The following is a 25,256-nucleotide window of genomic DNA, read 5'->3' on the forward strand; positions in this document are numbered from 1 at the left end:
TTACTTGCATCTATTTGAAAGAGTGAGTGTAAACACAAAACATTATTTTATATGCTGGAATATGCAGAAAATAGGTTTAAATGTTAAACAAATGTCTTCAAGTCAAAGACTGTTGCATAGAATTTCATTTTTGCTTGATGCAATGTGCATAAAGTTAAAAGATTAAAACTAATAAAACCGTTTTTAAAAATACACTTTTGAATCAATTTTATATGATGGATTATGCAGAAAATATAGAATTGGGCTGAAAGGTCTGTTGCTTTATTATGTAATCAGGTTTTGTATCATGTTATCACGTATTCAAGATTAGAAAAATTCCTTGAAAAACATCAAATAATAAATGTTGGTCAGTATGGTTTCAGAACGCAAAGAACCACTTCAATGGCGATAATTGAGGCAGTAGAAGAAATTACTGATACACTGGATAAAAATAAATATGCAGTTGGTATTTTTGTTGATCTCAAAAAGGCCTTCGACACAATCAATCACTCAATTTTACTGGATAAATTGGAAAGATATGGTATTCGAGGGAAAGCTGGTAACTGGTTAAAAAGTTACCTAACGGGTCGGGAACAATATGTTAGCATAGGGCATTACCATTCAGAGAAACTTGGTATTACATGTGGTGTTCCCCAAGGGTCAGTGTTGGGACCAAAACTTTTCAATGTATACATAAATGATATTTTTGATGTTTCTCAAGTACTTAAACTCATACTGTTCGCAGATGACACCAACATATTTTTCAGTAGCGATGATTATACTGATCTTGTAATGACCGTAAACAGGGAGCTAAAATTAATAAAAAAATGGATGGACATAAATAAATTATCATTAAATATAAATAAAACTAACGCAATGTTTTTTGGTAATTTAAAATATAATATAGAATTACCAATTATCATTGAAGGTGTACCAATTGATAATGTGAGTGAAAACAAATTTTTGGGAGTTATAATTGATAACAAAATTTCATGGAAACCCCACGTCAGACACATAAAAACCAAAATTTCCAGAAGCCTCGCAGTTTTGAACAAAGTGAAACAATTCCTTGATAAAGATGCACTTCGTACTCTGTACTGTACCCTGGTTCTTCCATATCTTACATATTGTGTGGAAGTGTGGGGAAATACATATAAAAATACAACTAATCCATTAGTCACAGTACAGAAACGAGCACTGCGTATTATTCACAAGGCTGGTTATCTAGATCATACTCACAAATTCTTTCTTCAGGCAAAGTTACTTAAATTCCAGGATCTGGTTAATTACAATACATCCATAATTTTGTATAAAGCTTTTACTAAACTTTTACCGGCAAATTTACAAACTAGATTTGAAATTCGAGAAAAGGTTTATAATGTGAGAGGCTTTGGAGAATTCAAATTACCCAGAACTCGAACAACCCGTAAAGGCTTTTGTGTGTCTGTATGTGGTGTGAAAATCTGGAACAGTCTGAGTTTACAACTGAAACAATGCAAAAATATTCATAGATTTAAATTTCTCTACAAACAGTTGGTCTGGTCACAGTATACTCAATGATGGGTTTTAGTGTGCTCTGTAATGTCTGTCCTCTTACCATTGCTGGTATGGATTCCAAAATAAAAAAAATAAATAAATAAAGTGTGCGTATGTATGTACATATATGTACTTGTGTGTGTAGATATATATGTATGTATATGTATGTGTGTTTGTTACTTGTAGTTATTACTACCTGTTACCTGTGGTAATGCAATTTATAATTTATATATTCTGTATTCAGTTATGAAGGCTCTAATTGTTGGTTGCGAGCTGCCGCTTAGATGCTTGTATGTGCCCGGAGCTGTTGATGGGTCTGTATGCAATGATGGGCGTAGCTGCGGGAAGTTTATTGTTTTTTTTTTGTTGATGAGTGAGTATAGGGGTGGGATTTAATAAGTTTTCTTCGTCCCACTCCTTTTTCAGGCAATTTTTGTTTTTTGTTTTGTGTATTTTATGTTCAATATAGGTGTTTGTTGTGCCTGAAAATGAATAAATAAATGAAATGAATGAATGTTTTTAAAAAGTAACTGGGTGATAAATTAACTAATTACTTTTGAAAATAAGTAATCAGTAAGGTAACAGGATTACTTTCTTGTAGAAGTAATTGGTAATTAATAAGTAATTACTCTTTTCAAGTAACTTGACCAATACTGCACAGTCATATGATACATAGTTAACATAACCTTTATACTGTGCTGACAGCAGTTTTCTTCTTTTCTTCTTAATATTAAGTGTGCAATGTATTACCAAGAAAGTGCACTTATGCTCATGCTAGTGCATTCAATTATTTTCACCCAGGTCCTCAGCTCTGGGTTAAGAACTCTGAGAAACTGTTCCATCACTATGACATCTCCTACTTGGTCCTTTGTCTTCTCCTTTGGAAGCATCCACTTTTCATATAGGTCTTTAAGGCGGGTTCGCAGCTCTTTGGGTGTCTCATCGTCCTCCACGTCATGTTGCGGAATCTGGTTCGGTAAGTCTCAGCGCTTATTTCAAATTTTTCAAGAACGGCGGTTTTTACCTTATCATAGTCCATTGTCTCTTCAGTGTCCATAGCAACATATGCCGCACGTGCTTTACCACTAAGAAGTGGAGCCAGATGCAGTGCCCATTCTTCTTGTGGCCACTGACATCCTGTTGCAATCCTCTCAAAAGTGGTTAAATAATGTTCAATGTCTTCATCCTCACCATAGGGCTGCATCTTCGGGCCTTTCCAACCGCTTACTCTGCCCAGATTGGATGAATGTGGTGCTGCGGAAGATTCAGGGGGGGTTTCCTCGCTGTTGAACAGGTTGCTGCACCTTTTGCCGCACTGAGGAACTCGGAGGCACTCCGGAATCGGCTACTGCACCTTCCCACAGCATCTGATGCTCCTGGCGCTCCGACTGGACTTCCTGCTGCAGTTGGCTGAACTGGTGTTGCATTCTACGCCACCGTTCATCCTGGCGTTGTCTGTCCTGCTCCCATTTTGCCTCACGGTCAGCATGCTGTTGCATCAGGCCTTTTAATAAAGTTGAGAGCTCTGAGAGACTTTGTGCTTCCGTGCTGTGCTCACCCGTAGCTTCTGGCAGGTTGCCATCATCTTGGGCCTCCTCTGGGGGAAAATCTGTTGGCCCTTGAGGTTTCCTTGACTTGGCTGATTTCGGAATTGCTATAACCTATTGGCCTGGAGCCACTGCTGCCATCATTTGTGATGTAGCATAACTTAAGCAGCAAGGAAGGTGATAAGTAAATAGCATTAGCAGACGATTGAAGTTCTTTTAAGCATATTTTATTCCTAGCATCTCCCTTTTACCATAAAACAATCAATCAGGCATGCAAAAATCCCACTGGCTTTATACAATACTTTGCCCACACCTGACCTCGTTAGTTGCTACCATTGAAACAAAATAGGTCAAACCAAATAATACAATTCTAAACAAAGAACAGGAATAAAGTCATGCATGAAACTGACAAACTCATTTACTCAACTAAATAGTTTGTAAAGTAAAACACTGCATACAATATAACTCAAAAGGCTACTTTAAAGAAAACAAACAATACTATACAAAATGAAAAACCCTCCATTTGGTTACACCCAGTGATGCAATCATTGACCTCATGACCCTATATAAACAGGAAGTAGTGGGCGGCCCTTCCCATACACCTGTCTCACATATAGGACCTGAATGCACAACATGGACACCATGGTAAGTATAACCAAAGCAACATAAAGAAACATAATTTACCAGACATGTGCCTGTAATCAGAAGAAAATTCAGATGATCTGATGGTTAGTAGTGTTTGCTTTAAAACACATGCATGGATGTAAAGGATGTAACTACTGCTACCACAAACAAAACCCGGGATAGTGTGTGTTAAGAGAAGTTACACCAGCAATGTCTAAATTAAAGCATTATGGCTGACTGTAAAATAACAGAACACAAAATAACAATATATGCAAGTGACAAATGGCAAATGAATTCTGTCCTAGCCACTTTGTCACACTAGAGAGAGAGGAGCTGTCCGCAGCTAGGCCCCAGAGCCACAGCTTCCAACTTCTGTATGACATCTACTTATTTATGCACACATGTATACAAGTACTAGGTGTATATATATATAAAGTTGTTACCATGGTAATGTGGACGCCATGGCACGAAATACTTGAACTTACCTTACTCATACCTTTGTTACGTGCCAAGGGGTGTGGCTTATCTTTCAGGCGTCAGGCCTCCTCTGATTGGCCAGTTCGAAGTTGATTGGCAGGTGTCTATTGGCTGGTCTGGGCTCAGTTGGCCAATCACACTCCAAGGAACACTACAAATGAGCCGCTCCCTGGCCAGCTGGTGGCTGCTGGCTTCTGCTTTGACAAACATTTGCGAACAGGCATCTTTATGTTGTGTGTGGTGGGAGGCTGGACAGGTAAGCCGGGGTACCCTATACACTGGTTGTAGATTTTACTCTGTTAGTCACACTAGGTTATGCGGTTGATGCCACCCTTGTATGTTTTCACTGACTTTTATCGAGTAGCTAGGTAGGCCTTTTGTTTTGCATTTTTCTTTCAGTTAGGCTAGGCCCTGGAAGCTACCGACCTCTTTTTGTTTTATTACTTTCTTTGATTTGGATCAACCGCCCAGTCCTCCTCCCCCACCTCTTTACTGTTGTTAAGTTTGACTATCCAGGCAAGCACCCAATAAATCCTGCCTGATACTTAACTGTTCTGTGGTCTTCCTCCTTCATTGATTGTGGTTGTCCAGTGTTGCTGTCTCCTTCCTACCTTTGCCTCCGCCATGGTGGGGGGGACGTAACACCTTACTTCACAAAACAATTTTTAGTAACGTGGTCTATAAATGTCTAACACTACAACTATACTAATACTAGCACTAACACATTTTCCTTTGACCTGCTGTTTATCCATCTAGATTGTTTTGGTGTGAGTTGCCCAGTTTTGGGAGATATCAGCTGTAGAAATATCTTCCTTCTGGTAAATCTAATGAAACTAGATGGTGCTTGCCTTGTGGTATAACAGCCAAGGAACCCATGAAAAACAGGTCAGCTGAAGAGGACACCACTGATTTTATTTTGGTTGAAAAAAAGGTGATTGATAGTTAACCTCCAAGGACCTGGCGTCCACATATGTGGACATCACATTTTGGGTTGTCTAGACCAAAATATTAAATTTTGCTTTACAAGGCCTGATATCTACTTACAAGGACATTATACTCCCACTGTTCAATCGAAATTTAAAACTAATGTCCTCATATGTGGATCTGATTTTTCTCAGAAACAAAAATCAGGTAAAAAAAAAAAAAAATCAATGAATTCTTTGTTTTTACATTCATCAGGTCCCAATCAGCCCAAATAGCAACGTTTTGTTCATGCCATACTCGTTCCTGTTATGTGCATCACCTACGTTAAATAAAACTCACTCCCTGCATCTAAGTCTGCGTTTGAGTCCTTCTATTAAATCAACATTAGGAGGTTAATGATGAAATTCTGTTTAGAAATTGTATAAGCTGATGTATCCTGTGTGAAATGTGGCCTATAAACACCATCTTGTAACAGTAAGTCCTCGATTCCTTGATTAGCTTTCTGAATTTTTATGTAATACTTCCAAAACCTTTACTACCTTTTTTTTTTTTGTTAACTTGTGATTGTAATATGCTCTTTATCTTTTTGAAAAGGAGTTTGTGCATTTGCCAAAATGTGACATACAGATTATCTATAATTTTTTTCTATACTGCCTTAAATAATTACAAATGCTTATCAGATTCAACATTTTCTTGAAGAATCAAGATTGTAAGCCAGGATTGTACAGTGGATTAAAAAAATAGTTATTTTGAAAATGTTCCCACATTTTTGACAGATTATGCATTTGTACCATCTACCCTTCTCTGAAATTAAAGTGCTTGGGAACACAGGTAGACCATACACAGATATTGTCACTATGCTTTTCTGTCATTTGCAATTTTTGTTGTCCGTTCTACATCGTCAGAAAAAATAAAAATTTGATTACATTTCAGTTTATTTGTCCTGTACTTCAAAAACACATATCCTTACAGAAGTGATGAGGGATGCCAAAATAGCATCTGAATGAACTTGCTCTTCATCAACAGAATAGGCAGGTACAGAGAAGTTCACAATCAGATAAATTAGTAACCAAAGCAGAATGTTTATGTCTACGTCCACATGTACACAGGTATTTTTGAAAACGCAGCTTTTTCTGTGGAGATTCTTAAAAACTCCTGCCGGGGCAGAGATTGTTGAAAACGGAGATTTAGTCAGGCAAAGTGAAAGGTGTGTGCCTTTTTTGACGTCACGCTGTGCGCCACGTTATTGTTTACATGAAAGGAATTTATACAAAGGCGGATATAGACAAAATACTGTTGCTGTTAAAAGACAGAGAAAAATCTAATCTGAAAAACCTTTGTTTAGCTTTACCAAGCCTGACATCTCATGTCCTTGTACTCCTTAGCCACTGGTCAAAACTTCAAACTTGGCATCCTGGAATGTTTCATCCCCTGCTACTGTTGGGGATGCCCATCCACAAGTTAATGCCATTGTTTAAATGTAAGAAAAACCAAATAAGGGATGAGTTGAGCGAGTTCAGTTTAATTACTCTTAGTGAGCAATTTAAACTTTTGAGCTCACGTTAACTGTTCCAGTGTGTGGTGAGTCCGCTTCTACACCTGAAAAATTTGTTTCTGTTGTTTGTCTCCTGCTTTGCCTCAATTACTATGATATTTTTGCAACTTTAGAACTGTGTCTAGATTTTTCTATGAGTAACCTAAGCGTATATATTTTTTTAATATACATAGGGTTTTGTATATGCTTTTTGTGGGGTTCTTTGGATTCGCAAAGTGACTTGAGCTGAATGCCTCAAGTTAGCTGCTCTTCCAGCTCATTTGGTCTACAGCAGAAACTAAAACTGAGCTGAAGGGGATTCAGTTATCACCTTTTGCACACAGGGTCGAGACACAATTCATTAGATAATGAACTTTGAAAATAAATATTTTTGAATATCTTTGGCCATGTGGGTTAAAGGGCGAACTGTTGGAATGATTAGACAGAGTGACTGGGTTGAGCATTCGAGCTCGGTAAACTGAACTACTGGCCAGGTGATGTGAGAATTGAATTGAGTTATGACAGGAGTTGGCCAGGAATTAGAACCGTGAGAGAGGAAGAGGAACATTTGATGTAGATGAACCGCACACATATAGCACTCAAGTTTTTAATCATGTTTTAACCATTTCCTTTATTTCAAAATGCAGATACTTAAATAACATAGTGTATATCTTCATGGAACCCAAGGAAAAAAGATTCTTCCCATTAAACTGTTTTTTTTGTGATTTCCTCTTTTTGGAGCTAAATGACATGAGACGCATGAGATGGAATGAAAAGAACAGGATGTCTTCTATTATTACATCAGGACTTAGTAGGTCACTAGCTCAAATAAGTCAAAAGCTATAGACCAAATATCCTTTTCAGAAGACATCAATGAAGAGGCTGGTTTTCAGGAAGATATGATATTAATACATGTGACATTCCATGTTTTGGCAGGGTTTCTACGGATACTTTAATCTACAAAGACAACATTTTTCAGAAGTGAAAAGAACCCTAGTATGAAGAAATTAAGTTCATTACAACTCTTTGTAACCATCCATTAGTAACACAAGAGGTCAAAGTGAAAATATGTGTTGTCACTGATTAACAGCTCAATGAATGAAAACATTATTAAGCGCTCTTTACTTTATAGCTCAAAATGCTGAATACAATGAAATTATAATGATAAAAAAAAATGTTGATCATTAAAAAAATTTTTAAAAGTTAAATGTGCATGTTTCTTTTCATTTTTTTTCTTTAAAATGCAAATGCTAAAATAAGCATACAATAATTTATACAATATCAATTTAAAAATGATAGTATTTCGAACTATCATTTTTAAATTGATATTGTTCCTATTTGCTCTCCTTTGTAAAATTTCATTTCAATAAAGCAGGTTTCTATGTACCATTCGAACAATCTACTAAAAGTCCATATTTTAATGCAATGTTATCATTTTATGTGGTTTCATTTTTGAATAATTGTTGAGCTGTGGTGACTCACTCACAGTTTGCACATTTCATCCAGACTTTCAATAGCATCTTCTTTAGTGTGTGTTTTCCACTCTCTGGGAATCTGACCACTCCCTGTGAATTTAAAACGATAGTGCTTTTCCATTTCCTTCTGAAACCGACACACAAACCATGTCCAGTACTTCAGCTTAGATTCATCAGGGGTGATTCTCCAGTTTTTATATGGTGGTCCGGCTTTGCGGTACTTTTTAAAAGGAATGGGATCTAACCTTAGATTAGGGTAAAAACGTATATCACTTGCAACTTTTGTCGTGCAGAACTCGACACTCATTTCATCACTGTTCTTGTAGTGTCCACCACTGAGTGCAGAAGGTCGATGAAAGGGGACACTGTGATCTTCAGGACTGTGATCTTTAACAGTGTTGGTACAAACAGCTGCACAGAACGGGCAGGTTTCCCAGCAGCAGTTACACAGCTGATCGATGAGGATTTCATCAGGTCTCAGTCTGAATTCCTTCATCTTATCCAAGGAAAGCCGATTCATCTCCTCTTTGATGGATATAAGACCTTTCTCAATCTCTTCTTTAAGAAATTCGAAATAGTTTATGTCCCCGAAGTTTTGACAAGAGATAGATTCAAGCGTCAATTTATCTTTAAGGAAACTGGAAAATTCCTTTACCCACATGTTTGTGTCTCCTCTTTGTGTTTTGACATTATTTGTTGCATCAAACAAAGCTTGAGAGACAAACTTGTGCATCTCATCCACATTTTTCCTGAGTATGTTTTGAGCTTTTTCTTTGTATTCTGTGAACATGTACGTGTTTACTTTCTCTTTGATAAAGGCTGCTACTTGCTTCCTTGGATTTTGGATGTAGGTGATGAAAGCATCAAAGTCCTCTTTCTCTGCAAGTGATGTCAACAAATGTTTCTCTAAGTTCAGTCGGTTTCCATTGAATGCTGGGAAAGTGCACCTCATCTCTCCAGCGAGATCAATGGCAGTCTCGTTACAAACAGCTTCAACAATGGAAACCTTCAGTTTTTCACAGATCATTTCTCCAAACACAACAGCAGATGAGTTTCCATTGCAGAAGCTGCTGAAAATGTTGTAGTATTGTGGTTTTTTACTCTCCAAGTAAGTGAGTGCATCATTGCTTGTTTTGAATTTTTTGTGAGACTGTGAAAGCCAAATGGCTGCCCTGTCAAATATGTACAGTAAGAGATCAACTGTGAACTCCTTTTTGAAATCATATTTCTTGTTCGATTCAAACTCTGTCACTGTGTCTTGAACATTTTTGGCCGCTTCTTGTAAGTAAGCTGAACTGTAGCCTCTTGTTGCTACAGGTTTACTCTTGACTGCATCAAGAGACTCTTTGTCAATGCTGATTATTAGTGATCTGATCTGTTCCTGGTCCTCATACTCCATAGGTCCCCAAATGTGATCTTCAATCAATGAAAAAACTTGGGCTACAATGCCCTGTCCTTTTTGTTGCTTGTGGACGATATAACCCGTGTAGTCATCAAACTCAGACATATTTTTGTATTTTCCACTGCTTTTGGAATCATTTATAATATTTTGTTCAATCCCAACATCTTGAAGGATAGTTTCCTGATCCTCTTCCAGGTTGATGTCCTCAATGGGTTTTGTATCTGCAATTAAATCCTTTACCCAGTCACTCCAAACAGTGTCAAACAGTTTTTGAAGTTCCTCTTCATCTTTTGGTTTGTCTTTTAACTGATGAGCGAGCTCTTTGCTCTTTTGCAGCAGCTTGTTCTCAAACTCTGGCTTCTTATCCTCCAGCTTTTTACAAGCTTTCTTCTGTTGCATAACTTCCTCCAGTTTTCTTTGCACTCCTGTCACCAGCTCCTCTTGGAACTCCTTTATTTTGTTGTCAAATCGGCCTCTCCACTGAACCAACATATCTTTGTCTCTGTCATCCTCAAAGTACTTTGACATATCTTTTTTGATTTTTTCAAATGTTTTGCTCATTTCTTTAAAAATATAACTACGCTCAATTTTGTCAGTGTCTCCATTTTCAATTTTGTTGTGAAGCTGGTTTTCAATGGTCAGCATGTTGCTCCTCAGGGCCCAGGTCCAGTTCCCATATTCAACCTCAAGTTTTCTGTAAACTGCAATTTCTAGTGAGTTTTTGAAGCTAAAAACAAATTGCTCATTAATTAGAGCATTCCACAAGTCATGAATTTTTATTCTGAAATGAGATAGTTTTACGCCGGCAGACTGTTTGGCCTTAGACAGGATGAGGTTCTTCAGCTCTTGGATGCTCTCGCTGTAGCCTGGATTTGGAGGAGCCATCGGTGGACTTCCCTCCAATAGCTGAGCAAAGTATTTCACATCTGTTTGCACATCAAAGGCAATGACATCATTGAAGCACTCAGCATCACATGATTCCTGTTTAGCAGCTAGCTGAGCCATCTGGTCCAGTTTTTCTTGCAGGCATCTTCTCTCATTCATGTTTTTCTCAGCAGCTCCAATGTCTGTAATATTCTGGTGAACAAATACACAACTTGGAGAAAGTTTAACCTTCTTCATCCTCATGAAAGCCTGAACAACAATGTGCAGGACATCCTGCATGTCAGCTGGATTCTCACCAGGCATGTTGATCAGTGTCATGTTTCCCAGACCAACAACAAATGTTGCCAATTCATTGTCATGATGAAGAGTGGTATCACATGCCTTTAGTCCTTCAGTGTCCACCACTAGAACATATTCAAACTGGAAGTCTTTCTTGATTTCCTCTGACACTTTGACCAGCTGCATGAAGGCACCTTTGGTGCACCTGCCTGCACTCACTGCAAACTGCAATCCAAACATGGCATTCAGCATTGTTGACTTTCCACTGCTTTGTACGCCCAAAACTGACAACACAAAAACTCTCTGGTTGCCTAGTTTCTGGATGACTTCATCTAAAAGACTAGAGATCCATGTTAGAGGCACATGACCTGCATCACCATCCATCAGCTCCACTGGGTGTCCTGAAATCATCAGATCTGCAGCCAGTTCAGGATATTTAACCCACTCAGTGTGACTACTCGCTGCTTGTACTGCTCTATGGGCTTCATAGATCTGTCCCATTTCTCTGAAGATGTGCTCCAGGCCAAAGGTTGCAGACTGCAGTGTTTTGGAGATTTGTTCAAGTTCTGTTTGTTTGCTTGTTAACAGATCAGATTTGTCATGTTTCTTTTTCAGAGTTAAGACCTCAGTCCACTTTTCATCAGAGCTTGTGAGAATTGAAGATATCTCGTCTGTGGATAGGGCATCTATTAAGATCTGAGTCCATTTCAGGAAGTACTCCTTCTCTTTTGATGGCAAAGACAAGAGGCTTTCTGTGAATGACTTCATCAGTTCACTACATGAAGCTTTGCACTGATTTTGTCTTATTTGCATCAGCTGCTGTCGTTTCTGACTTTTTTCCTTCTCAATGTTTCCTTTAAGGTGATACAGCTCTTTATTTATTTTACACCACTCATGCCACAGCTTGGCTTGACAGGGGAGAAATTTTTCTTTGAGCTTAGAAATTTCCATCCCTTGAAGCATTTTAACTGTTTTCAGTGCAGCAGCTTTCCCTTTTTGGTAGACTACATGATCTTCATCCACTGTGACTCCAGAAACCTCAGCCATTGATTCAAGCTGGAAGGATCTATGAGGTCCAGATAAAATTTCTTTAATTATTCCTTTCAGTTCATCAGAAACTTCTGATTGATTTCTGTCTTTCACACCCATTTTGTATTTTCCATTTTTAACATGAAGTGCATCACTTTCATCATCAGCAATGAGAATAATGAGAGGCTTTGGTAACTTGTAAAGGTCTTGGATTACTGTAGTACTTTTATGGCCTTTTTCCAGAGTTGGCAAAAGAACAACATTAACTGATGATTTTTCTGTCAGTATCTCACGCTGTTTTTCAAATGACAGAGCATCACCATGAAGATTACAAAAGGCAATGCAGTCACTGAAGGAGTCACTGGGTTTTCCATCAGGGCAGTACCAGGCAATCTCTGCCACACCATCCATCAGCAGGCGAGATTTGGTGCTACCTGGACAATTTCTATGGAAGAAGGTGCTGTGACGGTCATTGATCAAAGTGTTCATGAGCTGAGATTTTGACACTGGAAGTGAACCCAGGCGGAAGGAAAACACCATGGGTGTCTCAGCTTTGCAGATGGGCATTGTCTTCATGGCGATGGCATGTGAATTATCCTTGATGTGAGTTTTCTTCCATGTTTTAGTTATCTGCCTGAATGTCCACAGAGGACATTCAATATCCATAGTGACTGAGTCAGGGACAAGCAACGGTAAGGCGTACTGACACTGTGATAGCTTTGTAACCAGGTTCTGCTTAAGGAAGCTGTCTGAACAATGAAATACTGCCATCTGAACATCCATTGGGTGAATGTGAGATTTTGATTTATTAGAGTCTACCTTTGCACTAAATAGAGCATCAAAGTCATCATTGTTGAACACTGGAACAGACTTTGAAGGAGTTACATCAGGATTGTCTTGCCTTACAGGGATATATCTTGCTCTGTAGTCTAACATCATCATCCTCTGAAGAAAAGTACAAGCTAAATCTTTTTCAGATGTCTCGTGGCTCTGATTCACAGGAGGGCCTATTTTAAGAAAGTCTGCTGGTGACATTTTCTGTGTTTGTTTGTCCTGAAGGTTAAGTCTGCTCAGAAGTCTTTCAGTTTCTGTTTGGCATTTCTCTTTGATGCTTTCTTCAGAGATATCTATTGGCTGCTATAACAATAAATGAATCACCAGTTAGTGTATGCAAAAATTACAAAACTAAACATTTAGGATTTTGTAAAATTAATTAGAATATATTACCTTATCCTTGTTTCCACTCATACCTATACCGGAGACACCTGCAGAACAGCAATGATGTAACAGTTTAGTAAAGTGGACAGTTCAAAAGTAAAGAAAAGTCTTATTTGAAACTTTTTTTGTTCAAAGCAGCACTAAAAGCAGTTTTTTTTTTGTTTCTTTATGATTTATTTCATGTTCACCTCCATCAATTGCCACCTTATCAGGGGGTTTTTGTGTTCCAGTGAACCTGTGAGCAATTTTTCCTTGGTAGGGTTTCCGCTGGGTGAGATGCCAGATAAAGAGCGACCGAGATAACTCCTATGTAGTATGACAATCAAGGGTCCAGTGTACCCTGGGTAACCCTGGAGAGGAATGGGACATTGTTCAACTCTGGTGTTGCCCTCGGTGAGGAGACAACAGGAAGGAGCGGGTATACTTGTATCCCCCCAGTATGTTACGAGTACCTGGAGTTCTCCCCAGTGCAGGGCTCTACACTTACTTTTTGCCATGGGTGCACTGGTGCGCCTAACTTTTTTTCTTAGGTGCACCAGTGCAAAAGTGAGGTGCACGCAAATGTTTCAACCACATCACTCAACACTTCTACCCAGACAGACAATATTGATTTATAAATGATTAACTGACAATCTTGTCAACACAATGTTCTTTATTTGGAGCACATTTCTACAAGAAAGATAAGTTACCATATTTTTTGGACCATAAAGCGCACCGGATTATAAAGTGCATTTAGCGAAACCAAATAGTCAGATAGGTCAATTTTACTCAACTCATTCTTCTTGCTCCCTCCACTTCTGTACCATTGATTCATTAATGTTGAATTCTCTTGCAGCTGCTCTATGCCCATATTCGACTGCGTGACTGATAGAGTTTGAACTCTGCTTCATGAGCATGTCTCTTAACAGGTGCCATTTTGGGATTCTCGTACACAATACGGTAATATTATGTTGAAGCACGGTACATGAGCCTCCTGACTGTGGTAGCCGCAATGCTCCATCCTGCCTTCTTAGAGCCACTGGATGGGGTGCTAAGGAGTGCTCTATTCCCAGGGGTTCTATTATTCTGCTGGGGAACTTCAACATTCATGTGGGCAACCACAGTTAGATTTGGAGGAGTATGAACTTTTGGTATGATGTTCCTTTTCTGAAATGCTGTGTTACTTTTATGCCAGATGTAATATGACGTAATAGGTTACACCTTTCAAAAAGTTAAACTTTTGTCTTGTCAGTCCACAGAGTATTTTCCCAAAAGTCTTTAAGATCATCAAGATGATTTCGAGCAAAACTGAGATGAGCAGGTGTTTTCATCTTGGAACTCATGAGAACAGGTGTGGAAGTAATCATGCTTGGGTCTGGCTTGTGAAATCGAACTTTTTGAAGATCTAATACTCCACAGTCACTTTATGTTAGACTGGGGATTGATCACTTTTTCACACAGTGGTTACTTGTGTTACATTTGCTTCATATTTAAATTTGTTTGATAATCTGAAACATTTAAGTGTGACAAGCATACAAAAAATAGGAAGTCAGGAAGAGGACAAATGCTTTTTGATTGCTTGCAAATGTGACACCATTTGCAAGCAACAGAAACAATCAAATAATTGTATAAATAAGTGCTCAGATGTGCTTCAGTATAGTTGCTGATTAACAGGACTATCTTCTACAATCGGCCATAACGGCATATATGTGACTTTGGAACCAGCTGCAGGGCAGTCCAGCTGACCACAAAAATTTACTGCAGCTGACAATACAAATTATTATCAGTGATTTCCCCCTGCTTCCCCATTACACTAGAACTAGAACAAGGGTTCCCTTACCGCCCAAATCCTACTTAAACTCCTGCTGTTAACCTATGTCTCTTTTTTGGGAAGCAAGTTTAACAAACCTTTCAATCGACCTTGAACTTGAGTAATTCACTTCAAACTAAGAAAGTCTAATTTTTCAGGACCTTACTATGTTCTCATCTTAGAGATGACCCAGAAATAATCTTAGTACATCATGCAAAAGCATGATGCCTAAAATGATAATCATTCTGGAGGAGAGAGGACAAATTAATATTCCCAAATATATTGCCAATGCAGTTAAAGCAAACTTGGAAAAAACTAAACAAAAACACATGTAAATTCAATAAAACATATTTTTCTGACTAACAACAATGAGCGAGTCACAAAGAAACTAGTGACAAATTAAAGGAATAAAAAACAAAGTTTGTATTTCCCATATTCTCTGTGACAACAGCATTCAGTGATTTGTCCTAAAATAAAAAAAAGTTCAGACTAAACTTTTTAGAAGAATTTAGGATCTACTCACAATAAAATCTTACCTTTTTGATTTTTCAGAAAAACAGAAGAATTGATCCCAATTTCCTCCTCTCTGTTGGCATTTTGATCCAAATGCTCTCTCTCATCTTCATCACCCACCACTTTAATGGCACAGTGGGGACTGTTTTCAGAGACCATGACATTGATTTTCTCTAACAGATTTATTATCTCATTTGCATCCATCATGCTTCTTGTGCATGTGTGGTATCTTTTTTCAGCAAAGGTGCAGTTAGCTTTCAGGTCTGCCAGTGCACTTTCACATTTTTCACTTGAGTCATGAGTCACAACTGTCATGACAAAAGACAAACATTTTTTCCCAAAAGCTTTTTCTAACCATTGAATCCCTAAGCTGTAATGGTGGTTATGCTGACCATATGGTAACAGTAAGAGAATGGCATGAATTCCCTGGTTTAGTGGGATTTCATCAGTCTTTTGGAAACCAAGCATGTTAATGACAGTGATATGCCGACCACACATATCATACAGCCTGGACGAAAACGTTTTAACATTGGTTTTGTCATCATGATCAAGTAAGATGTTTTTTGGCCCAATCTCAATAGTATTTGTATCACCAGTTAACACAATGGTGAGCTTGGGTGATTCTGAAAGAAACCAAACATCAACAGGTCATATTAGTTAAAATGGAATATTCAAAGTTGTTAAACATTCTCTGAAATTAAAAAAATAAACAAATGTTACAATGTTACTATTTAACATATTACCTCTGCCAGTCTTAATACCAGTTTCAAGCTCCATGAGCTCCTTGAGTATTCACTGGATCACACTGAGAGAGAAGTAAAAGAACAGTTGGTTTGTTAGTGAGGGAATGAGTCCAGAAGAGACTGGTAGGATAACTCTTGGTCTGGACTAAAGAAGACATCCATATCCAGCTTATATAATATTAGTTAATGTTGCAGACCCAAATGCAGACAGAGTTATAAAATGAAAAGAGAGTTTGATTCCAAAAGCTGGTCATTTAATTTGATAAAAAGCAAAAAAAGGTAAAAGAATTCAAAAGTTTAAAAAACTCCCCAAACTAAAAGTACAAAGGAAATGGTCAGTAGACCAACAAGAGGAAGACAGATAAAGAAGAGGTAGCAGTGGAAGGGGCAATTGATTTGAGGGGAAAATCAAGATGATCATAATCCACAAACAAAATAATAAAATAAACTTACCTTTTGTTGTTTGCTTCTTCTCATCTCCTGGATCGTAGATCCAAGGCCATATATAACTCTCAACACCAACTAACCCCTCCCACTTGTTTTTAACAGATCTAGCGTGGTGAGAAACATCCAACAGGCTGTGAAGCTCTCTGCATTCATATCACTACCAAATCAATAATTATAAAAGTAAAAGAGAAAGTAAAAGAAAAATTATTTGAGACTTCCGACTTACAGAAAATCAATTGTGATTGTAATAATGAGACCTGTAAGGCTGGTCAGACTTGTTACGATGCAATTAACTGACTTCTGGATGCTTCATGATTCTGAGCTAAACAGTTTAAAGAGTGAATAGATAAAATGTTCACTGCCAGCAATATGATGACATGAAAATGAAAAACAAAATGTCTAATGCACAGTGTAGTTAGGATAACTAAAGCGATGCTTTACACTATTCTACAAGACAAAAGTTTGGCTTCAGTTACATGTTTACACGCAACACAGTAATTTTTAGAATACTAAAATTGGCATATCAGTGATCATGAAGTTCTACATTTATTCATGCTCACTGATGTACCCCTTTCAATTGGTCATTTAAAGTAAATATTGTGAGTAAATCATGTGACAGGCAAAAGCTCACTGAATTTAGGTTTCATCTACATAATGGATAAGAAACATGCTGAGAGTGACTTAGAATATGGCAAGGTTGTTGGTGGGAAGCAGCTGGTATTTCAGCACTTACTGATCTATTTGGATCTTTTCACTGTTTCACATTTGACAAAGAATAGCCTAAAAGCAAAGCACATTTTCTACATTTCAAATGAAAAATGCATTTTTAATTGCAGAGATAAGAATGGCTAACAAAAAATAAATAAATACCCAACAACTATGACTAAAATAACTTGTCATAAATGTGGGTTTGCACAAAGAGTCTCTGGATGCACAACATGTTGAGCGTTAAACTGATTTTGTTCTTTTCCGTGATCTACTGGAGGATCAGTATTGATGCTGCAGACAACAGACTGAATAAACTGTGTAGGAAGGCTGGCTCTGTGTTTGGCTGCATACTGAACACCTTTGACACTGAAAAACTAGTTCATGCATTTATTACTCTTAGATTGCAGTATTGCCTTCAGCTGATCCAAAATGCTGTAGCAAAAATATTGACACTGACTCGAAAGAGAGAGTGTATTTCTCCTGTATTCTCTTAAATCCAGACTCAAATTTAAAATCCTTCTCCCACAAACAATAACTTGAATAATCAGGTATCAGACTGTGGGCTAACTTGTTCTTATAATATTTAAAAGGCCCTTCTTTTGACAAATCAGCTCCAAGTTTGGATTCAGAAGAAAGACACCCATTCTACTTTTGAAATTTGAAGGTGTGGAGGAGGTCATTCAACAAGCTGTTATCCACCATGGATAATTATGATCACTCGCTACACCACTTTTCTCTAAAAGACTGATTCAGCACCACTTGCTAAAATACAGTCCATACACAGAACTCAAAACTCCAAGAGCCACAAGGAATACTGGGGAAGACTAAGAAAAACACAGCAATGTGGGACAACATGATAAAGGACAAGAATAGATTAAAACAATGAATAGGTTAGGTAATGAAGCGACATTTCAGTGAAGATGTATTCAAACATACAAACTCGACATAAAGGGGCAAAAGGGAAAAGACTCAGAAAACAACAATAGACTATGCAAAATAATAAAAATGGCCCAGACTGCTGAGGTCGAAAGAGTGACCTCAGCAGTCCATCTGCATCTTAAGGATAAAGGTCACTCTTTCGAGGATGCCAATGTTCACATTTTGGACAGAGAGGACAGATGGTTTGAAAGAGGAGTGAAAGAAGCCATCTATGTCCACTGTGAGCAACCATCTTTGAACAGAGGCGGTGGTTTACGACACCAACTCTCTGCCATCTATAATCCAGTTTTGAGATCCCTCCCCAGACACCTTAACGCCCACTCACATCCTGGGCCATCTGATCTCAGGAAATCACATGATAGGGTGGGGCCAGGTTTCACAATGAGCTCACCCGAAACCCTGGCTGATTGGGACCCCCACCCATTTTCACACCTTGGCTCAGGCGATTAGAGGATCATCAGGGGGTCCTTTTGTCCCTCTGTGGGGGGATACTCCCACTAGGTTTATATCTGGGACTCTCCACCATTTGACCTTAGAACTGAAGAAGCTTCTCGGATGAGAGGTGAAACGTCTTCAAGCAACTTAAAGAAGTCGCTTTTCTTTCCAAGCTCCTTAGACTACGATGACCTGGATGACTGAGAACCTTCACAGACATAGGCGATAACCCAAACCCTGCGATAAACGTATATTCTAGTGAAAGGCAAAACTGACTTTTTGGGAAAAAAAGTGAATAGGCTTTGATGTGTGCCAGTAATATTGGTGGTTTTCTTTATTTCCTACTTGAAAAAACTTGGGCGAATAATATCTAAAAAAAATAAAAAATTATATATTCATATTATCTAGGGTTAGACTTAGTCTTAGGGCTGGAGTCATCACGAGTGATGATTTAGACCTCAGAGGGTTAAATGGTTTGAGGCTTCACTGGATCCTTCAACAGGGCAACTATGGAAAATGGTAGAATATAATAATCACATCATGAAAGTGTTACTTGCAAGTTTTTTTGGGCAACTCTGTTATGCTTTCATGTCAGTATGAACCAAAATTGGAAATTTTACTTTGAACTCTTTGGGCACAAAGAGTTTGATGGCTCAAAGGGGAACACACTGACACAGAGCTGAGCAACAGCAGCAATCAGGGACATTAAAAGAGGACTTTTGATTAAATGAGAAAAGTCTCAGAATTATTTAAATGGATTGCATCTGTTATAGTCACAGGCTGTGTGATTACCCAGCTCCTTTTCCCAAGCCAGTGAGCTTTAAAAGTGTAAATATGTGAAACCAAGCCAAAGAAAGAATAGTGTGAGTTATGTATTTAGGTTTTCTGCTAGACAGCAGGGGAACTCTAAGTGGAGGTTGTGTGCATGCTTTGGGCACTGGTAAGTCACACTCTCATGCTTTTGTTTCTTAGTTCTCAGCTATTCCCAGGCTAAAAGTTGAATTGCACACCTCCATGCAGTTTCCTCATCAACATTCCTGTATATTTAAAGACTTCTCAGTCTATAGTCTCCAAAATACCCTGTGTTGTGTTCTGAATCGTTTCAGTTGTCAATATCTTTAGTGTTTGCTTTCCTTCAAGCCAGCTTTTGAGTCCTTCAAACTGGAAAATTATGACAGCAGGGGTTTTCCCAAAAGTAGGTTACAACAAACTAGATGCATGACACTACTTTAAGTGATGCATTGAAACGTTTTGCTTTTGCTTTTAACAGCTCGCAGCTTCTCAGGGCCAGTAATGCTAATATTATCACAGACAGATGGGCACAGTTTATTGTTCACTTTCTAAACATAGAGATCTTAATAATACACAATGCAACACACTTTAAAACCCCAACACATACTGTAAGTGTCTAGCTGACCGTGGTATATTGTCTGTTGCCTATAGACTCAAAAACAGTGTAACTGAGTTTGTGGTTCAAACTGTTAAAGATAGTTTTTTGTTTTTTTATTTTTCTATTATAGAATGTTTCTTATAAATGGAACACCCAACAAAATCCCAGCAGCTATGCTCTACAAGCTATAAATATAACTCTGTGGACATGAAAGGCCAATTAAGATCAATTAAGTTTGCTGAACTTGCTGTACAAGGTAGAGATACGGTAAAACTAAGCAGGAAGAAGACAACACCCTTAAATATCAGCAGTACAGTCTAGAGCTGAGGGACTAAATAGTGTGGGAAATGCTTTGTTACAAAAGATCCAAATTTTGTTATTTTAGTAATGCGGCTGGTCAGATATGGACAAAGCAGGGGGCTGGGTTAAACTGACCTAACATTTCTGGGGGTTGTTTTGTTTGTGTGGTTTTAATCTGGTTTGGTTGGTTCTTTTGGGAAGTGATGACCTTCTACATAATTTTGGAGGTGACGCATTTCAAATTGTGTATGAGGGATTTAAATGATCCTAGCAGTCAGACAATTTACAACAACTCAGATGTACTGTATGTTACTGCAGGGTGTAAGCTGTAGTTTTAGACATTTCTACCTTGTGGGCAGACACATATTTTCATTTCTAATTGTAAATTAAAACAATAAATATAATAAAATAAGGTCCCTCCCCCTCTCACCAGTCAGGTGAAAGGGGCTCTTCCAACACCAGCAAAAAGACCTGATGTAAAGAAATAGCAGCTCTATTCCTCACCCTGTCATAAACACACACTTACAGGTACACTGTGATGGCTTTTGGCATAAAGGCAGTCAGGTTTAGTTCTCTATTGTTCTACAATAGAAATTTTTCTATATTAAGAGCTCAAACTATAAATTCTCTTGAGCTGTGACCAGCTTAGTCCAACATCACTGCACAGTGCAGGGTAACTCCAATCAGCACTCCTTATAACCAGGATATCAAGTAGTAGTGGGAATTAACAATCTCACCTCTGCCTGTAGGTGGCGTAGCACACCATTTGGTGTGGCTTGTTGTACTTCTGTTGGAGTAGAATGCTTAACTTTGTCTTCTAATCTTTCTGGCTCTCATATTGGGCTTGTTTGTCAGGTCAGCAGCTGTCTATGGATCTTGCAATTTGTCTGTAATATTGCCATTGATCCAAGTGGATCCAACAGTTCTTTACAACTGTTTGCAGTGCACTGCACTTAGAAGGGACTCCCACGTCTTTCTTCTCAAGTCTCTTGTTACAATGCAGTCAACAGTTTTGAGATCTTTTTGCTGGTTTTGGAAGAACACTTTTCACCTGTGTCTAGATATCAGAAAAAACAGAAGACAAAATTCCACAATACCAAAACATTTTATCTTCACAGGATTTTCTGTGAATGTTTCAGAAACATTGCCAAAATTCCCAAGTACATTACTTTCTCCACCACTGGGGCCTGACCGTTCCACGATAAAAATGGTGAAATCAGTCTGTGGAAGTATGAAAGCTGACCATCAGTATGCTGTTTTACTACATATGTGGGGTGGGGCTATGACGTCGCTGTTTGAATAGTTAATGACACAGAAGTGACGCAAGCGATGGGGCCTTAAAATATTACCCAGAGTGAAGGATGATGCCAGTGGACATGGGTAGAGGATGTTGTTGGCCCTTCAGTGCTGCCCTCTGCACTGCCACCTGAGGAATGTTGTGCTTGCCAGTGTCACTTGCAGTGCATTTGATATAGATCTACAGCCTTGAAGCACAAGTAAACAATCTTTCCCTGTCTGTGTTTCAGGCCACATAGGCTGATAAATGATGGTAGACTCAAATGCAGGAGTCAAGTGGATTCAATTATAATTTTTAATAGTCTTTATTTTGCACAAGCAAGAAAAGTAGCAGTTAAAGAGGATTCTAAGGAGATCTGGGTTACTCTAACTAAACTAACTAGCTAGAGTATAGTTAGTTAGTCCAAACAGAAAGATAACGCATGGAAAGTCCCGTTGGTGAGTGGTGATGCGATTACTTACTTAGGGGCACTAAGAGTACTTTCTGAGGGAGAAGCCACTGGCTTGCGTTTTCACAGGAGAAAAGGAAGGTGAGCAGGCAGGTGGGTAAATGAGTTGAGTGCTCCAGAGAGGACCTACAGGCAAGGTGGACCATCTTAAGTGAGACAGGTAGGTATTTCATACTTCAACTCCAAGGGTTGTGTAGCCAACTGAAATGAGTTTGACATATTCCTATACACATAAATTAAACAAAAACACTCATAGTTAAAGGATAACTTATATAATGGTCATAACTCAAAATAATTTGGCACTGTTGTTAACACATAAGAAAAAACAAAACAACATCTCAAAGTCATCACAAAAATGACAGAACAGTTGTTATCAAACTTACATTACTTTAGTGATATAAATGTAAGTTTTTCAGTACCTGTAGATAAATAGAGAGGACACCAAAGTTAGCATCTTTCCCAGGTCAGAGCTCATGTATTTCTGAGCTGTGCATGTCTCTAGTGGTTCCCCAGTAGTACAACACCACCATCCACTGACAAAATGGGTTACAACCTCGGTACATAAACATATAACTGTGTTAGTGTTCACCTCCTTGACATCTGGAGATGTTAATCTATCTCTGCTGCTCTCTCACCTCACCTGTGAGCAATCAGCTTTTCTGGCTCATTGGCTCCTGCCATTCATTTGTGATCAAACTGACTTTTTAATACTGGGACAAACATTCAGTCACTCCCCTCTATGACAGAGACACAGGAGTTGGTGCGTGGATGTTCACTGGTGGTTCACCAGCACTGATCTGGAGGCAGTTTCACTCCAGTCCAAACTCCTGGATCAACCCTCTGTACTGTGTCCAGATGCTGCAGGAAAGGGGAGCTAGAGTAGTTCTGTCAGATGCACAGCACTGAATTCTCACATAGATTGTTATTTTGCATAACATAGCAAAATTCTGTCTCTGGGATGCAGTGAAATGACAATTTTTCTTAATTTTTTAGAAAAACAAAACACTGATATATAAGAATTTTTTTTCTGTCCAAAAAATCTTATCTTGTGAAACTGAAGAGTCGCTCCCATCAGTTCTTTGAAGGAGTTTTGGTTCACATTCTCTTTCATCACTTTGTCTTTATCACACTTCAGTCTAGTGTAGCAGTCGGACTGTTTTCAGAGACAATGGTGTCTATCTTTTCTAACAAAGCTATTGTCTCTCTTCATACATCATACTAATTGTTTACGTGTGTTGTTGTTTTCAGCAAAACATTTCTTAACTTTCAAATCTGTCATTGCACTTTCACATTTTCACCTGGCTCATGAGTCACAACTGTCATTACATAAAGAAAAGATCCTTTCCCAAAAGTTTTATTTTACAGAGATTTTTTTTTTATTTGTCCGTGGCATGAATCGTGAAACTCCAAGTCTCAAACTGTACAATGGCTCCATTCCCATGGATCACTCCATTCCCAAATCCTGGCAGGACAAGATGCATAGATTAGTCTGGCAAGCAACACACACACAAAGTCTAAACTCAACGATCCAGCGTTGACGGAAACTCAGAACAGCAGCAAACTGCCCGTGATGATGATCAGCTGCAGCTGGTGATGGTTGAAGAGCAGCAGGTGTGGCTGACTTCAGCGCGGGAACTCTTCCCAGCCTGATGGCACTTGGAAACTAGCCTTCTGGATACACACACATCCAAACACATAGACGAAACAGGCAAGCTGACCAGCGAGGGCTGTCAGACCATGACAGTCATTGACAGACAGATAGAAACACACTGTAAAGCTGAAAAAGTTTAAAAGCTTAATTTATATTATTAATTTATGCTATTATTATACTATTTATAATAAATAGATTTCTTGTAGCAGGCTCTGAATTGCTAAATTCTAGGTTTTATCTCACACATGTGAGAAGGTGTGCCATTAAATAAATGCAGCTTAACAATAATAACTTGGTGAAAATACTCATTTAAAACTGGAAGCCCTGTAACATGAACTCACTTTTTGTTGTTTTTTTTCATCTGTCTAACCCAAGAGCTGACGTCCTTTTTAACTCTCAGCACCAACAAATTCCTCCCATGTCTTTAATAGATCTGATGGGATGTGAAGAGTCCAATATGTGAAACTCTGCATGCATATTACATATTGCTACTTAATAAAATTCATTGTACTCAAAATGTTTATATTAATTGTAGTTTGGGAACGTGATCTGTAGCACTCATCAAACTTCATGATTTTGTTCCCGACCATCATACAGTGTGAATAAACAGGCCGAGGACTGCCAGCAACAGGATGACATGAAAATAAGAGCGTCTCTCTCACAAGAAATCATCTGCTAAGGTTTATAGGAGATAATTTAATAAAATTTAAAGTTTCATGTTCTGATTGCCTTGGGGTAGATTTAGGGTTGGGCACCCTGGGACAATTACCAGATTTCAAGTGTTAGCCATAATTTTTCAGCAACTGAGTGATGCTCTCAGTATGTACCCAAACTGGAAAAGCTATTTGCTGAATCCCTGCTATACATAACTAAGGCAGTTATGAAGGCTAAAAGCGGGTAGCTGTGAGGTAGCATAACATAAGCACCAAGGAAGGTTATAAGTAAACAGCACCAGCAGACTATTTAAGTTTCTTTTAAGTATACTTTATTTTTGGCATCGCCATTCTACCGTAAAACAATCAACCTGGTAGCCAAAAATCCCACTTGCTTTATACAGGACTTTACCCACACCTGAACCTCGTTAGTCGCTACCATTGAAACAAATAGGTCAGACCAAACAATACAATTCTAAACAAAGCTAAATGGTTTGAAAAGTAAAACATTGCATACAATATAACTAAAAAGGCAACTTTAAAGAAAATAAACAATACTATACAAAATGAAAACCCTTCATTTGGTTACACCCAGTGATGCAATCAATGACCTCATGACTCTATATAAACAGGAAGTACTGGGGCGGCCCTTCCCATATACCTGTCTTAAATATAGGACCTGAATAAATGGACAAACATGGTAAGTATAACCAAAGTAACATAAAGAAACATAATTTACCAGACATTTGCCTGTGAACAGGAGAAAATTCAAATGACAGTTACACCAGCAATGTCTAAATTAAAGCATTATGGCTGAAGGTAAAATAACAAGGAAATAAATTATCAATATGGTTAAGGGACAAGTAGTAAATGAGTTCATGCCTAACCACTTTGTCACATTAGCTTACACCATCAGGTTAAAACGAATAAAGAAGTCACTGTTTCCTGTTGGCTCTCTGCCAAAACTCATGGAGGCTTAAAGCCACTCCTCTATAAGAGGAAATACATGTCAAGACACCATTTACCATTTGTTC

The 25,256-nt window shown here is 38.3% G+C and overlaps 1 protein-coding gene across 1 annotated transcript; it reads right to left on the minus strand.

Annotated features, from left to right (window-relative positions):
• Positions 1 to 8,103: 8,103 nt before the first annotated feature.
• LOC113021571 (interferon-induced very large GTPase 1-like) lies at positions 8,104 to 15,988 on the minus strand. Its single transcript, XM_080300684.1, has 4 exons — positions 15,955 to 15,988; positions 15,235 to 15,834; positions 12,919 to 12,956; positions 8,104 to 12,828 (listed from the first exon to the last, which is right to left on the minus strand). Exons 1-4 carry the CDS (start codon positions 15,986 to 15,988, stop codon positions 8,104 to 8,106), a joined length of 5,397 nt encoding a protein of 1,798 aa, XP_080156810.1.
• Between the last annotated feature and the right edge of the window lie 9,268 nt (positions 15,989 to 25,256).

The sequence above is a fragment of the Astatotilapia calliptera genome, chromosome 4 (assembly GCF_964374335.1).
Source record: "Astatotilapia calliptera chromosome 4, fAstCal68.1, whole genome shotgun sequence".
Lineage (NCBI taxonomy): Eukaryota > Metazoa > Chordata > Actinopteri > Cichliformes > Cichlidae > Astatotilapia > Astatotilapia calliptera.

Coding starts and splice junctions, on each gene's coding strand:
- LOC113021571 (XM_080300684.1), bottom strand. CDS start 15,988: ATGGAGCTTGAAACTGGTATTAAGACTGGCAGAG. Junction 15,835..15,954: donor TGGTATTAAGACTGGCAGAG/GTAATATGTTAA, acceptor GGTTTCTTTCAG/AATCACCCAAGCTCACCATT. Junction 12,829..12,918: donor TGAGTGGAAACAAGGATAAG/GTAATATATTCT, acceptor TTATTGTTATAG/CAGCCAATAGATATCTCTGA.